The sequence below is a fragment of the Scophthalmus maximus genome, chromosome 12 (assembly GCF_022379125.1).
Source record: "Scophthalmus maximus strain ysfricsl-2021 chromosome 12, ASM2237912v1, whole genome shotgun sequence".
Classification (NCBI taxonomy): domain Eukaryota; kingdom Metazoa; phylum Chordata; class Actinopteri; order Pleuronectiformes; family Scophthalmidae; genus Scophthalmus; species Scophthalmus maximus.
In genome coordinates, this window is record NC_061526.1 from 13901843 (window position 1) to 13917388 (window position 15546).

Genomic DNA, 15546 nt, shown 5'->3' on the forward strand with positions numbered 1-15546 from the left:
AAGCAAAAACTTAAGGATCCTTTTTTACAAACAAATACAAATTGTTGTAATTTACCTCAAAAAACAGCGAACAATCCCAAAGGACTAAATTCATAAATTCTCCCAAAAGGCAGAAGGAAAAAAAAAAGTCATCACGAGCTGCATGGCCTCATTGTTAGTGCGTCATAATTTGTCTTGCAATGCCACCGCTACTGCGCTACATGTAGGAGGCAAATCAGTGTACATCATGCCCGCTGAAATGTGCTGGAGCTAAACAAGGCCAGATAAGGTAAAACCAGAGGCGTCTCGGAGGTAATGAGTGTGTCTGTGAGGCGCACTGCGGGTCTACGTGCGTGCGTGTGTGTGTGCGTGTGTGTGTTTGTGTGGCGGAGCGTCGGGCAGACGGTAATGGGAAGTGACGGCACCGGCTCCTCAGCAGCGTGGCTAAATTGTGGTTATTTGTTAAACACATTGGGAGTCAGCTAGTGCACACGAACACACGCACACAGCGCAACAGTGTGCTTGAAGCATCCGCACGGCTGACATTCAACAGCTCTATCTGTCTCTTTTTGTTTCAAACAGTCAAACCCACTCTGTTTTCAGCCCAGGTTTATTGTACACATTTAGACAGAGTATATATATATATATATATAGTGATAGACTGTAGCAACAGTATGAATACACACTTAGATTCACGCCAGAGGAAGTTTGGGAGTTTGATAAATTCTGCAGGGAGGAGGAGGAACATCACGGAAGCGTACTTTTTAATTTTTTTCCGGAGCTTATTTAACAGTTTTGTTCCACACATTCATTGGTGTTTGTTTTGTTTTTTTTACTCCGCTGATAAAATGGAAGACATTATATGTATTACACAGTTTTTGTCTTTCCTTATTAAATTAGTGTCTGTTATCAAATAATAATTCTGCATTTTGGGTGTAAAAGTAATAAGTTAACTTCTGTCCCTATCCTACTATTTATAATACATATACAATACACTTTTTAGGACTCTTAGCTTTTGATTTTGAATAAAGAAGGTTAAATAGCTGTTAAAAATGTCAACATTATTCTTTGAAATTATGTTAAAAAAACACAAGCTATTGCACCGCAAGTCCCGGGTGGTGCGATTTCTTTTTTTTTTTCTGGAGCCACCGTGACTCCGTCTCAGCCTCCGAAAAGCCTCGCGCCTCTCGCTGACTCCCGTGTCCTCGGCCCCTCGGCTTTGTGCCGCGCTGGTGTGAAGCCGGCGAGCTCTCGGCGCTCAGATACCACGGTGTCATCTCTGACACACTCGGGAGGATTAGTTTTGTCGCTACTTTGTGTCTTGGCTCCAGTGTCAGCCATTCAATCCACTTTCCTCATGTACTGTACCGGGGCTTAATGTCAGACTAGGCTGTCATCCACTCTGTCTCCCTGTTCATCTCTGTCGCTGCCTCACACAGACCCTCACACACACACACACACACACACACACACACTTTGCAAAAACCCCTTTGTAACTGCACATTTAATCGTAAAATCTAAAACTGAGCCACATTTTATGCCCTTTTTTTTTCCCTGGCACAAGGTTCGACCGAGGCCATCATCTAAAATATCTCTGATTTACATACAAAATGACAAAATCATTCCAGCCTAATGGAAGCGTATTGTTTATTTATTAAAGCATTTTAAATTCAAAATGAAACACTTTTTAAATGGCTTGTAAATGAAACAGAAATGAACATTTTTCCACAGCGTGTCTCTGGCTTTTCATCTCCCCCTCCCCGTCTTTTTAGCCATATTTATTCCGATCTCGGGGGGGAAATCATCTCTAACAATTAAACTCTGTTGGACTAAAAACAGAGAAAATGCATTTCATTATCACTCCGCCCTCCCTCTGTGCAGTCAGCCTGCTCGGCAGGGTCACGTATAAATGGAGGGGGACACTTTTCGGAAGGTTGTTTTAGAAGACGACGCAGTTCTGGGTGCCGCTCCTAATCGTATAATTAAACTGTAAAACGCTGGTGCACCACGGTGCGCGCGTGTGTGTTCGTATCAGCCAGGTTCTCGAGCGGATTGTTGCCGGCTGTTTGCATTAAGCATGTAAATGCTCAGTAAATCAGCCTTTTATTGGTTGTAATAAATACCCAGGGGGCCGTGCGGCGTGGCCTCGCTCTCATCCGCGCTGCAGTCTCTCGTTCTCGCTCGCTCCGTAATGCGTCGACCCCGCGGGGCCTCAGCGAGAGAGAGAGAGGGGCGAGCCGCGGCACTCACGCTCTCGCAGGTGGCTGCCAGGAGCCGCTGCACACAGACACACACACACGCACACACATATATTATACAGTGTACACACAAACAGGACTGAATGTAATCAACATTCTTGCACATGCAAACATACACACAGATGTGTGTCCAAGCATGCAGGCGCAGAGCACTCAATTAAATGTTGATGTTAACATTTCCACAGATTGACATCAAAACCAACCGTAAACACAAACTGTGTATCGACTGACACTAACGCTGTCATTTATCTCTTCCATTTATAACAACAACATTATTAATTGATTATTGCACATGGGAATAGAAATAGACTGAGATTCCTTCATCTGTTTGTAAATTGTTAAAGAGTTTGCACATCTTCAAAACTGATTTTTCTTCTTATGCACAGACTTGGCTTCAGGCCAACGTACATCTTATTTGATTTGTTTGGTTCAAAACTGATCTTCGTGGCATGAAACAGTCGCTGTGAAGCAAACGGCATCGGAGATAAAACGATTCAGTAAATCTTTTTTTTTGAAATCAGCCACATCAGATTGTTGATGTTTGTCTGCAAAGAGGAAATGAGACGGCGTCACTACAGGTCGCCGGTTTCACTTCAATTCATCCACACAGTCACTGACTCGGACACTGTGAACTGTTTGTGTTGTTCAGGACAAGGCTGCCTTGGAGAGTCTGAGTCAGCAGCTGAAGCAGCAGGCGGAGGACAAGTTCAGCCACGCCATGCTGGACTTCACCATGAGCGGAGACTCTGACGGTAGGCACACACACACAAGGACACACACACACACTCATGCATGGAGTCATTGAGGTGTCAAAGTGTTCCCCTTAGGAGTTTATAGGAGGATATATTTGACCACTAACACACTACAGCATTGGTGTGCACATCAACAATAATTTTGTTAGGTTGGCCTCGCTAAGTAGAAAATGCACATTTCACTTGATCTGGGTTTTATATGGTTTGTTATACTTAACAAACAACAAACCTTTTTTTTTTTAAAGAACATTTGAGTTTATCTAAAAGAAAAAAAAACTAAAATTTCCAAATTTGAACATCATTTAAATATTCTTGTAAACCATCTGAATTTCGTCTATATTGGATTTTAGGTTATTTGACTCTTGTCTGCCTCTCTTAACAACCTTTCTCCGCCTCCCCCCTTCAGGCTCCCCCAGCGTGTCGGACTCCAGAATATTTCGTGAGGCTCGGGGTCGCGGCAGCAGCGAGCCACACATCAAGCGGCCGATGAACGCTTTCATGGTCTGGGCCAAGGACGAGCGGAGAAAGATTCTCCAGGCCTTCCCCGACATGCACAACTCCAACATCAGCAAGATCCTCGGTATAACGCACACGCGCGCGCGCACACACACACACACACACACACACACACACACACCTAGCCTTTCCCTCATCCTTGTCATCACTACAAAGGAAGATGCACGCACTGTGTGTGTATTATATTCCCCGCTTTGTCAAACACACACACACACACACACACAAATGTAAGCTCGCAGTGATTTCCTTACAAGCAGTGGCATTGTGTAAGCTGCTGTTAATGAACGGCTGGGGAGAGCACGGCTCCGACAAATGATGATATAATTCATTATGCATTAAACAAGCAGCGCGAGGCCGCCTGACATTTCCCCCGGACCGCCGGGATCGGCCCTGACATTTTAAAGAGCTCCTAAGCGTTTTATAACACAGGGAAATCTGGTTTTAATAAGCCTCCTCTCTCTCTCTCACCCTCCCCCGCCCCCCCCCCCCCCCCCCCCCCCCCCCTCACTCTCGATTGCTAACAGATCGCAGAACAGACAAAAAACAGAGAGCGAACAGCCAAGTGCTGACAGCTTTTACCCATTAAACATACAGTAGTCGAGTGCAAATTCAGCCCAGATATGAAACACACAGGGGAAGACGCGCTCAAGATTACACCCACACACACTTACACACACACACACACGCACAGATAGTGTAAACCAGATGAGCAGAGACTGAGCTCCGAGTGAAGGCAGCGGGTTAAGTGAGGTCCTCATTAGTTTAGATGAGTACCTGTCGTCCTCGCTGCTCTCCTCATTAACCTCGCTTTCCCTGATCTGCGTTCTCCTCCCCGCGTGAAACTTCCGCCATTATCCATCAGTGTGTGTGTGCGTGTGTGTGTGTGTGTGTGTGTGTGTGTGTGTGTGTGACGGCATGCATATGTGATGTGATGTAGGGTCACACAGACATTTGTTCCTCCCACACGCTGTAATTGATTTCCACGCTGACGTACAACCTCAAATTAAAATCACCTCTTCAAACTGATTGTATCATCATGCTCCTGTAAAATGATCACAATGCTCGCTTCTATTTTTCTCACGTGCTTCCCGAACGCATCTGTGTTTTTCTACTCCTTGGAGACACATAACCGAAACGGTTCGATGCGATCGATCGTTGACAGTGTTTTTTTCCTCCGCTCTGTCCAGGCTCCCGCTGGAAAGCCATGACCAACCTGGAGAAGCAGCCCTACTACGAGGAGCAGGCTCGCCTCAGCAAGCAGCACCTGGAGAAGTACCCGGACTACAAGTACAAGCCGCGGCCCAAGCGCACCTGCCTGGTGGACGGCAAGAAGCTGCGCATCGGCGAGTACAAGGCCATCATGAGGTCTCGCAGACAGGAAATGAGACAATATTTCAGTGTGGGGTAAGACCACGGCTTAGGAGTACAGTGGGGCCTTAATGGACACAAGAGTCATAAGGCAGCAAATAGATTTTAATCTTACTGGGGATTTAGTATTTCATATTGACACTCTAATTAACACCTGAATTGTTTTTTTTCTTTTACTTTATTTTTAAATTAACTTAATAAAGAGGAAGCACGTCTTATGATGGATATTTAAAACCAACATTCATTGAGTATGAATGTATGCTTTTATATTGTTGCCTTAAATGGCCACAAGGTTTGAAAAAACTTCTCCATGTTAGATTTTTTGTGTTAATTGGTTTCCTTTTTAATGATTATTGTCTTTATTTTGTTCTGGTCGGTTTTTACTTTGTCAGTGTTAAAAGGAAAATTTATTTTCCTCATTCATTCTTTCTCAGCGTAGTAGATGTTGAAAGAAGCCAAAAGCTCAAGGACAGTGGTTCCCAACCGTGGCCTCGCGACCCCTACAAATTATGAGAGAAATTAGGAATTATTCAGTCCTTCCTTTAAAGTTTTAAACTTTTGATTTACTTGATTATTTTACCTTTTCAGACCTCCCAAAAACTCTCATTAAGAAATTCAATAAGCTTATTTCCCAAAGTGTGTGAAGAACCATTGCTCAAGGAGGCATTCCAGCACTTGTCAGTGAAATTTTGTTTTGAAACTGTCACCAGATCTTCATGCTCTGAAATATTAATAAATACTAATTATATTTATTATAACCTCTGTGTTTACAGGCAGCAGAGCCAGCTGCCCTTGTCCTCAGCAGGCGTCGTCTACCCAGGCGCCCTGTCCATGGCGGGACTGCCCTCGCCCCAGATGCCCTCAGAGCACTCGAGCATGTCCAGCAGCCCCGAGCCCAACGCCAACCACCACCAGATCCCCCACATGGCCGGTCTGAAGGGGGACGAGCCGCGCATCAAGGAGGAGGAGCTGCGGCTGGACGACAACAACGGCGACGTGTACGACGACTTTGACTACGAGGACGAGGAGGCGGATTACACCAGCGACAACGACAACCATATCACCCAATAGGCTGGCCTGAGAGCCGCCTACTTTAAAGCCAATCATAGCTGGTTACCCCCCCCCCCCCCCCCCCCACCCAAAACCCCCCACCAATCAGGAAGAAAACTTTCTTTTTTGCCAATCACCTTGAGAACCAATCTCCCAATCTCTCTCTTTTCCCGTGGACTCTTTCAACAGAGCCGGATCCCTCCCCTCCCTCCCCCTCCCCTTCCCACTGGAGTCCTGATACCAGCATCTGATCAATCAACTGAAGCACAGGACCTGTCACTCACACTGACTGTTACACAAACTAGAGTTTGGGAGGAGGAGACGACCAGAGACGTCCTCTGAAGCTTGCTGAGGAATATTCAAGCACTACTGCAGGAGCAGAGAAATCTAAATAAATAATCACAACCTGATACAGACCCGTTTGTAGACAAGGGGACGTTTCCAAACAAAAGACGCAACAGTGGACCTGTTGAAGGCCAACCGATGACACTTTAAGATGGCGGACCTGTTTGTTATCAAGAGACACTTTTTTGAAAAGAAAACAACAGCTTTTTTTTGTTTGTTTTTTTGTTCTTTGGTTCTATAATATTCTCACTCAGGTACACGGTGCCAATAAGTGGCTTGTGAATGTGATTTGTTGTTTTTGTGCTACAAGTTTGAATAATAATAGAAAAAAAGAGACATTTCTTTTTCTCCCCCCTCCCCTTTTGTTGTAAAGCACCTGCAAGTCATCAGACATGTTTATTTTTAACAGAAAGATATCTTTTTCTTCGACCTCGCAGTGTGCTATCAGCGACACCCCCCCCCCTTTTCCCCTTTATTCTCTGTGTTTTTCATGACTGCCTACTCCCTCCCCCCATTTGAAATCCAATGGGATGGTCCAGCCAGGACTGACCAGTACAGCGAGGACTGTCCCACTTTGACTGGATTTGCAGAGGGGGTGGGAGAAGGGGAGTCTCTCCGGCGTCACAGGGGCAGACGTGAAAGCACTGTGTTGTGAGACAATCCACCAGTTTTTCCTCCTGCACGGTCCACGCTATCTCGATCTCGTCCCGGGCTGAACATCACTCAGCTCGCAAAACGTCCGACCAGTGTGTGCGAGAGTGTGTGTCGTCTTTTTATTTTCTAATTACACAAACAGAATCTAAAAAATGTCCAGGATACAGAAAGACAGGCAACTCAAGCTGCTGCTGTTATTTACTGTACCGCACACACACACACACACACACACACACACACACACACACACATACGCACACACACACACACACTCACATACACCCACACACACTTCTGCCCCTCAGTGTTTTCCTGCTCTCTCCAATCAGCGACGTCCCGCTGTCCCCAGTGGGCAGAGCCGAGGTGAAGTCAGCCAGTCAGTGTTTCTGTTTGTATTTGAATACTGTATTTTATTATTATTATTTTTCTTCAAGCTGCCTCTAGTCTAATAATATTATTAACAATAATTATAAGGATGGTCAGCGTCTCCTAAGTTTAGTAAGTTATGTACAGTATAATTTATTTTTCTCCTCTTTATCGGGTTTTTATGACCATATGAAACTATGACAGTCAATGAAACATTATTCTATTTAGCTGTAGGTATTTAGATCTAAACAAAAGTTGTCATTTACCTTTCTTTGTTTCTCGCATTCTTTGTTCCCTTCTTCTTCTTTTTTTTTTTTTTTTGGGATGCGTTCATTTTTGTATTAATCCCCCGGACGGGTGGGTGGGCGGAGTTAGGACAGTGAGCTGGACTGACGGACTCGACGCCAGCCCTCCTCCGAGCTGAAGACGTAACCTTTTCAAGTCCACACCCATTTCTGAGAAGCACTCAGACTCTGTGCAGCGCAGAGAAAAAAAGAAGAACATGAATTTTTTTTAAATTGTTATTATAATTTTATTTGTAATGGTTATTATATTGTATAATGTGAAGTTTCCTCTGTTTAATTTTGCCTTTTTTTCTTTTTCTTTTTGTTTGAAATCAGTTTTTATCACTTTTGAAAACTGTTTTTGGTGAACAAAGAATCCCGTCCCCGTTTACTTGTTTGGCCGCCTCACTGAGACACAGTGGAACATCAGTGGGTTGGATCCACACACACACACACACACACACACTGTACATGCACAAACACAATCACTAACACACACACACACACACACACACACCCTGAAAATTAAGAGATTATCATGACAACCAAACAAATCCTATGCTGTCTGTTTTGTAGTATTCAAGATTTAAAACCATACATATATTTTGTTTTTGTGATAGCAGTGATTTTTTTCTTTTTTTAATCATAGGAAAACGGTGTTTACCATGATCCACCAAGGGTGTTCCACTGTGTGTGTGCGTGTGTGTGTGTGCGTGTGTGTGCGTGCGTGTGTGTGCGTGCGTGCGTGCGTGTGAGACGACCAGGCGTACCTACAGTATCTTTAAAGTCACTTCTCATCAAGAGCCCTTTGCTTTGTTTTAGCTCCACGCGTTGCTACAGGAGCCATGACTACTCTTCAGGTGTGCTGTCACATAGTGAGCCCCACAATCATCCATTCATTCGCTATAGATGTTCGATACATGCCACATAATGAGCCTCTGGGTCTTAATTTTTTGCTGTATAGGCCCCCCCTGCTATCACACCGTGGGTCAACCCAATGCTGGAGGGAAGGGGCCAAGTGGATCGGTCCGCTTTTAGGGTATCGGGGTGGGGTTGGGTTAGGGGGGTGGGGGGCATTAAGACGTCAATCATCCCTGCTGGCAAGGTCTGTCCCCATATCAAGACAATGACAAATGATGATGATGATAATATTATTTAAGACAATCAAAGTCATGAGTGGAGCTCAAAACAAAGTAATTATTACAACTTAAAAAAAATATCTTACCATCTCAACTTGAAAAATCAAGAAAGATAATTATGTAAATATAACATAGAGTTATAGATTTATATTTTGTTCATAACACAGTGTAATATAAGTTGTATATTTCTTTTTTTCTTCTCTCTCTCTCTCCCTACTGTCTCTTTTATTGATGTTATCCATGCCACAGAAAAGCAGGAGTTGCTGTACTCTCACACAAAAAAATATCTTAAGAAATAAAGAAAAAGAGGAAAAAAGAAAGAAAAAACCAAGCCGTGGGCTGCCACCACCATCTGTTCTAAGTTCACTTTTTTTTTTTCAGTATTACTGCCAGACAAGGCTCTAATAAAGACAGCAATGTGTTCGGTAAAAACCTGTGCTGGTCCTGGTCACTTCTTCGCTGCCACACACACACTCACACAACGGCTCTACGGCTCCGACACTTTCACGTAGACACACAAAATACACACCACCATTGTTCGGAAGAAGTCAGTGAAGGCATTCAAACTTTGTTTGTGTGAAACCAATAAAGAGGAATAGATGAGTTAAATGTCCACAAACTAAGACAAAAGTGAGTTATGACATGTTTTGTTTTTTTTGGGCTCAGAAGGTCTGTCCTCCTCCCGCTGACGTGACGGGAGCCGTCGCTGCGGAGGCCCCTGCCGGCGTGTCGCCCGAACAATTCAATCATCGCCATAACAACTTGTTAATTATGCTAAGTCCACCTTCTTGCCCCTCCAATCAGAGGGCCAGCTGGGAGGCGTGGTGCCGAATCACGGCCCGTTAGCAACCTGATAACCTAATTAAGCACAACAAGGAACATGGGAGAAGATGGGGAGGAGGAGGGGTGTGTGTGTGTGTGTGTGTGTGTGTGATGAAATGTGCATTTGTGTGTACATATTTAAAAAAGAGAGAGAAGTCTGTGTCCTCCCACCTTCTCTCTGAGCCCCATCAGAGTTCCTGATGCCAGCCGCCTGTGCCGCTGTCGCCAGTTCAAAAAGGAAAAAAATCTTTAATTGATGCCCGCTTAAGGGATGTTGAGGATGTTCACGCCTCCGTCCTTAAGGGGTTAAAAACACAGAACCCCACTCAGCGGCGCCCATCAATGTGCTGTCCCCATCTGTGTCCATATGTTCCACGATCAACCCCCCGACCGCCCGGCCTGACGCTCGGTGCATAAAAACAGTCAAATGCACTCCGAGGAAATGATTTTACGTGATTTGCTAATTACCATAGCTACACACACACACACAAAAAGCCTCTTTGATGCAATAAAGAAGCACGACGGGGGCAGATTCCACAACTCCTACGGTAAGTGGAGGACTTGGTTTTTCTCCGGGCGTTGTGAATTTTTCAGTGGCAGCCTGGAGGTAAGAACCTGAGAAAAGGTTTATGTTTGAATAGTTGAGGAGCAGGAAGGGGACTCCGATTTTTTCTTTATTTCCTTTATTGTCAGCAGTACTGCGCACGAGATGCTCGAAGGAAGCAAATGGTGGCTAGACTCACAGATTCTATCACACACACACACACACACACACACACACTCTGATACCCTTTGGTGTATTGCAGGAGTTAGCTCAGCTTAAACCACAATTATCCACCGGGTATTTAACATCACAATAGTTGAGACAAAGGAGTGAAAACTATTAAAGTGGCCACGTGACATTTGAACGCCTTTCTTTTTTTTCCCAACGTGAATTAATTTGCTGCAACTTTTTATCCCCCTGCATGTGCAAATTCAGCTGAGCCCAGAGAAGAACTTGTGTGAATCACATAAACTTCTGTGTTTTTGTCTCAACGCTCTCATACGTGTTTTCCACCGGGTGACTTTGAGCGTGGCCCTCTCGCTCTGCGCCCAAGCTCGGTGAAATATGCGTGTTTTTTTTTTCTCTCGACCGTGGGTGTTTGGGAATTGAGTGAAAACGATGTCACATTAATGATTTAAAGTCGGTAATAGGATGTGCTGTGACGCTGAGCCGCCAGCTAAGCTGAGTTTAAGGCTCCGGCGTTAATGTATTCATGAGGAGGAGGGATTATACAGAGACAAGAGCAGCTAGAGAGCTGAGTGCAGCAGAGCAGCCGGGGCCAACAGGCCTGTTAGATATTATATATATAACTACACTTAGAGGTGGGACTGCACACACACACACACACACACACAAAACGGTGGGGCTGCAAAGTGGAATTAAAAAAGAGGAAATAAAAGCCGTGATATTAGAATTATGGTAGATTGTATTGCAATATGTAATTAATATTTTTATTGATTAACAGAACAGCTTTGTTTATAAATTTGAAGATGAAATAAAGCTGTTTTTCCTACTGACAAAATACATGAGACAATGAAGTTTAAGCAAGGTATATATATATATATATGTGTGTGTGTGTGTGTGTGTGTGTGTGTATTTTAAATATATGTATAAAACCATATTTTTTAGCCAAAGAAACTACATTCCGTTTCTAAAATACAACATTGTTTATACAGATTCTTGCAGCAAACAATTGCGTATGAATTTGAGCCCACAAAACGACATATTATTACAGATTCATCTGGTTACGCAGTTTCTTATGCGTTCCCCTCTCGTCCTGGCAGCCTTCGCTGACGCCCTGTCCAACTTACTAATATATACACAAACTGCAGCATCATTAAAACAGGACACGACGTTCATAAAAGTCTCATCATGAAAATGATTTCAGCGGAGTACTTAAGCTGCAAAATTTTTCAAATATTTCATTAGTCATTCCTCATCTTTCAGAAAAAAACAGGCTCCGTGCCGGGGCCATTAATATAAGGTGGCTGACGCATTTAGAGTCCATAAAATAATCCCATATAAGAAATTGCCTTGCACTCAAGCCATAAAAATGAAGTAACGCAATGCTGAGATGAAAAATAAAATATAGATATGCAAGCATATGGTACATTAAATATATATATATCTTATCATTTTGGCAGATGGCCACCCAGTTACTTTATTTTCCGTGATTTAAGTGTGAGCAGTTTTACTCGTAAGGATTAATGTGTGACAGTTCACATGGAGCAAATTATCACATGACGGCGCCGCTCGATCCTTGTGTCGCTACAAAAATCAGTGGCATATCATGTTCAATCCGTTGTATCTGGCATCTGTTGTTTCTGGAGGAGAGAAGTTTTGACTCAGGTCAAGGAAAAGGTTTGTGAACATGTGGTCGATGGCCGTGCAGATGTGGGCCCCCGCTTGTCCGGGTGTGACTCCCTCTCACCCCAACTTCCTCCACTTCCTTCGGTCGGGGTTCCAATGAGCAACGTAATCAGCGTGACACGGGACAAACAATCACAAAGCGCCGTCAGTGTTTGAGCGACGGCCCTAATGTGACAGATCTGAGAGCGGCGGTGTGTGAGGGACAGGCGTGGCACGCAGCGGGACATCTGGGCCCGCGGGCTGATCCCCGATCAAGACTGGGAAACTGGCTCCATGCCCCTGACACGTCGCCCCTCTGCTAAGCCGGCGCTCTCACATGAAACACTCACCGGCTCCCTCAGCGGCGGCGGCGGCGGCGGCGGCGGCAGCTGGCCTACTTTCTACCCCTGTCTCCCTGTCTGGCTCCTTCAAAATGTACGTATTTATTTATTTCCCTTCAAACATCTGCATGTTTTTTATGTCATGGTTGTTTGTCGTCTGTCTCGTCGTCGTCAATGATCTGTGCTCATTTCGGCTTTCATTCAAAACGCTGACGTCCTGTCTCCATTGACCTTCGACCTCAACAACCTGAGTGGAACCTTATTGCAGAAACAATCACCCGACATGAAATATGAAGCGCGCTGTATGTGATTTCATTCGAGAAAAGGTACTTTCTCAAAGTTTCACTCTTCTCATTTACTACATTTTATGTAACACTAAATACTAACATCTATGTAACAGTTTGCTAAAAACATAATCGTGATTAAACAAATCAGAAGCGAGGAGATGACTGGAGTGATCGTCAGATGTTAACGTGTAGGTGGGCCGATCGCGCAACTTTTTCCAGGGCAAGCTTGAGAAACGTGATGTTGTTCACGGAGCAGCCGCATCAAAGTGAGATAAAGAAGCCCGTGGGTGCTTCAACGTCACTCCGTGAAATATATTTTCTTTTTAGGGAAAAAAAACTCGCAAAACTGTTATTTTCTCTCCCCATCAACACCCCAATGCACACATGCAAATATTATGCTAATGGTATGTTAATTGGTGGAGTAGCTGCAAAGCAGCCCTGCTGTTCAAATGGCTGGTGAGAAAATAGGTGGGGTCAGTCGCAAGCTGTAAAAGCAGCTCCAACACAAATAAACAAAACCCTCTGGGATTAACAGAACAAGGGCCAGTGATAAACGGATGAGACGAGAGACAGGGAATACAACAGGCTGCAGGCGAGGGGGACAAGGGAATCGGCTCAGGGATATGGAAATACGAAGAGGCAGAGGGACGAGGGGAATGAGAGGAGGGAGAGGGGCGAGGCGGGTTTATGAAGGAGACACGGGGATTAAACGGGGAATAAGAAACAGGACAGAGGTGAAATGAATAAGTCAGAGTTAAGGGGTCGCATTAACCGGCATGAGGTAAAGTGTGGTTGTAAATAAAAGGATGAAGCAATAAGCAAGGTGAAAGGAATTAGGTGTGAAAATCAGGAGGAAAGAATTAGAGGGCAGAGGTAAAGACGGATTTGCATGTCAGCGTAGACGAAAAGGTGAAGGAACAACGGGAATAAGGAACCTGAGGCCTGAAGGATTGTGGGAGACGAGACCGTGAGACTTCAAATCAAAGTCACCAATTGTCTTAACTTGTTAACTTTGAGTTGAGCCGACTTCACTTCACAAGTTGGTGAACGATTTTCGGTGTGTACATTTGATAAGACAAGAATGCAAACTGATGGATACAGTTTCATATGGAAGGGAGGATGCAAACATAAGATTAAAAGTCTTTCAGAAATGAGGACCAAGTGACGTCAAACTGCTGACTTCTCCCCTGGTAAGAAATCACTCCACCCCCGTGAACACGTCCGTGCCAAAGCGACTACGTGCTCCACGTAAGGAGATTTACACCAGCGTCAGACCACGCTGTGTTTTAGTCACCGTGTAAAGATGATGTGATGACAGAGTCACAGATTCTTGCCTGAACTCTGCTGACAGACTCTGCAGACCACACACACTGGCCCCTGACACCTACCGTTTGCCATCAATAGGAATTTGCCCCAATGTAAGTAGGGGAGAGGAGGAAGCGGGGGATGCCTTCACCGTCCCACCTGACAACAGCTAGTGTGTTTGAACAAAGGTTTGGTGAATGAAAGTGAACCTGGAAACCTGGTTTGTCTTCACAACCAGTGGACCGATCCCTTTGTCCGAGCATGCCGGGGACAGGCATCTCTCTTTTTCAGTTTCAGATTCACTGCTACTGCCAGTGCGGTGTGACCACAGTGTGCTCAGACCGCAGATGCATTAACGTGCCCTTTTCTCTCATCTGAACTTGACTTCCAGATACAGATGTGTCACAAAAAACGGTGGGTCGTTGTCAAGGGAAAGGAGGACACGCCGGCTGAAAGCTGCACAAAAGAGGTGAGGTCGAGGCGCTTTTATTTTCAAAAAACAACATACATAAAGAAAACTTACGCCCAAAACTGAAAAAATCAAATCAAAATATTTATAAAGAGTCAACATTGGTTCCAAGACATGAAATCAGCGATTGAGACCATGAACTCCTCAGGGAAATGTTTATTGACATTAGAAAATCACATTCTCATATAGACTTCTATAGAAACTGACTTTGATTTGCAGCCAGTGAGTCGCCCTCTGGTGGTGATTCCAGAGAATACAGGCTTAGTATAACTTTGCCCATTACCTCCACTTTTCGGACCCGGTGTCTACGTCCTTTTTTTTATATACTAGTCTACGGGCCGGAGGTTCTTAATGTTAAGCCCCTCCCACCATTCACTAGTGATATCATTAAACCATTAAACCATTAAACCATTAAACCAATACACCTTACCTTAGCTTCACCTTACCTGAAACTGTCAGGGGAGGAAAATTAGACAGGTATAATATACCTATTAAAAAAAGAATTGTTGTTCATAGGTGATTATAAATGTAGATTGCGATGGATTCACTCACCACTACGGCAGACAGTAGTACTGTATAATTAGATGATGATGTGTATATTAACTGATCCCATCTCACCCGAACGTATTGTGGTTTAAAACGACTGTTGTGAGGTTTGGATGCAGCTGGACCAAAAACCAGCGCTTGGTCAGTCAGACTCCACAGACGTGGGGCCGCGAGGAGGAAAAGGATCATCGGCCTCGACAAACGCCCGTTTGTGAGGACTCACAGTGGAAGACGGCGTGTCAGAGTTATTTTAACCGTCTTTCCCTAAATTTGACAACTCCTGACGACATGTTCCGTGGGGTTGACTCACGCGCTCACAGGAGCAGTTTTATTGTACTTCGGTGAACTGCGGGTCGGGACTATGACACCACATTTGTCCCATCTGGGGCAGCGTCACCCTCCGCACTGAACCTGGCATTTTGTGATCTTGTGCCGAAGACACGTGACGTGACTGCGGACAGCACGTGGTAAAAGATGACACTCATTAAAACATTTTCTTTTCACGGTTAACGAAATGTAGTTTAGAGAGACTGGAAAAGATTCTGTTCCGGGAAATTCTTCGACACAATCGTCATGAGAGCTCACGAAGTTTGTTCTCTGCCAGGAGTTCTGCTCGCCGTGCTCCCCGAGTTACGACATGTAATTGTTCGGAGTATTGAGAGTTGTGAAACAT

General features: G+C 44.6%; 1 protein-coding gene across 10 annotated transcripts in view; it reads left to right on the top strand.

The window, feature by feature from the left end:
• The window catches only part of sox5 (SRY-box transcription factor 5), a 218736-nt gene extending 209591 nt beyond the window's left edge, over positions 1-9145 (top strand). For 9 of the 10 annotated variants that reach the window (XM_035614909.2, XM_047336418.1, XM_047336417.1 and 6 more), the window contains 4 exons: positions 2887-2989; positions 3396-3569; positions 4693-4909; positions 5647-9145. In XM_035614909.2, the coding sequence (XP_035470802.1) occupies positions 2887-2989; positions 3396-3569; positions 4693-4909; positions 5647-5944 (792 nt within the window). In that variant the 3' untranslated portion in view covers positions 5945-9145. The remainder of the gene's footprint in view (positions 1-2886; positions 2990-3395; positions 3570-4692; positions 4910-5646) is intronic. The other variant, XM_047336423.1, reaches the window with a different exon arrangement.
• The last annotated feature ends 6401 nt before the right edge of the window (positions 9146-15546 follow it).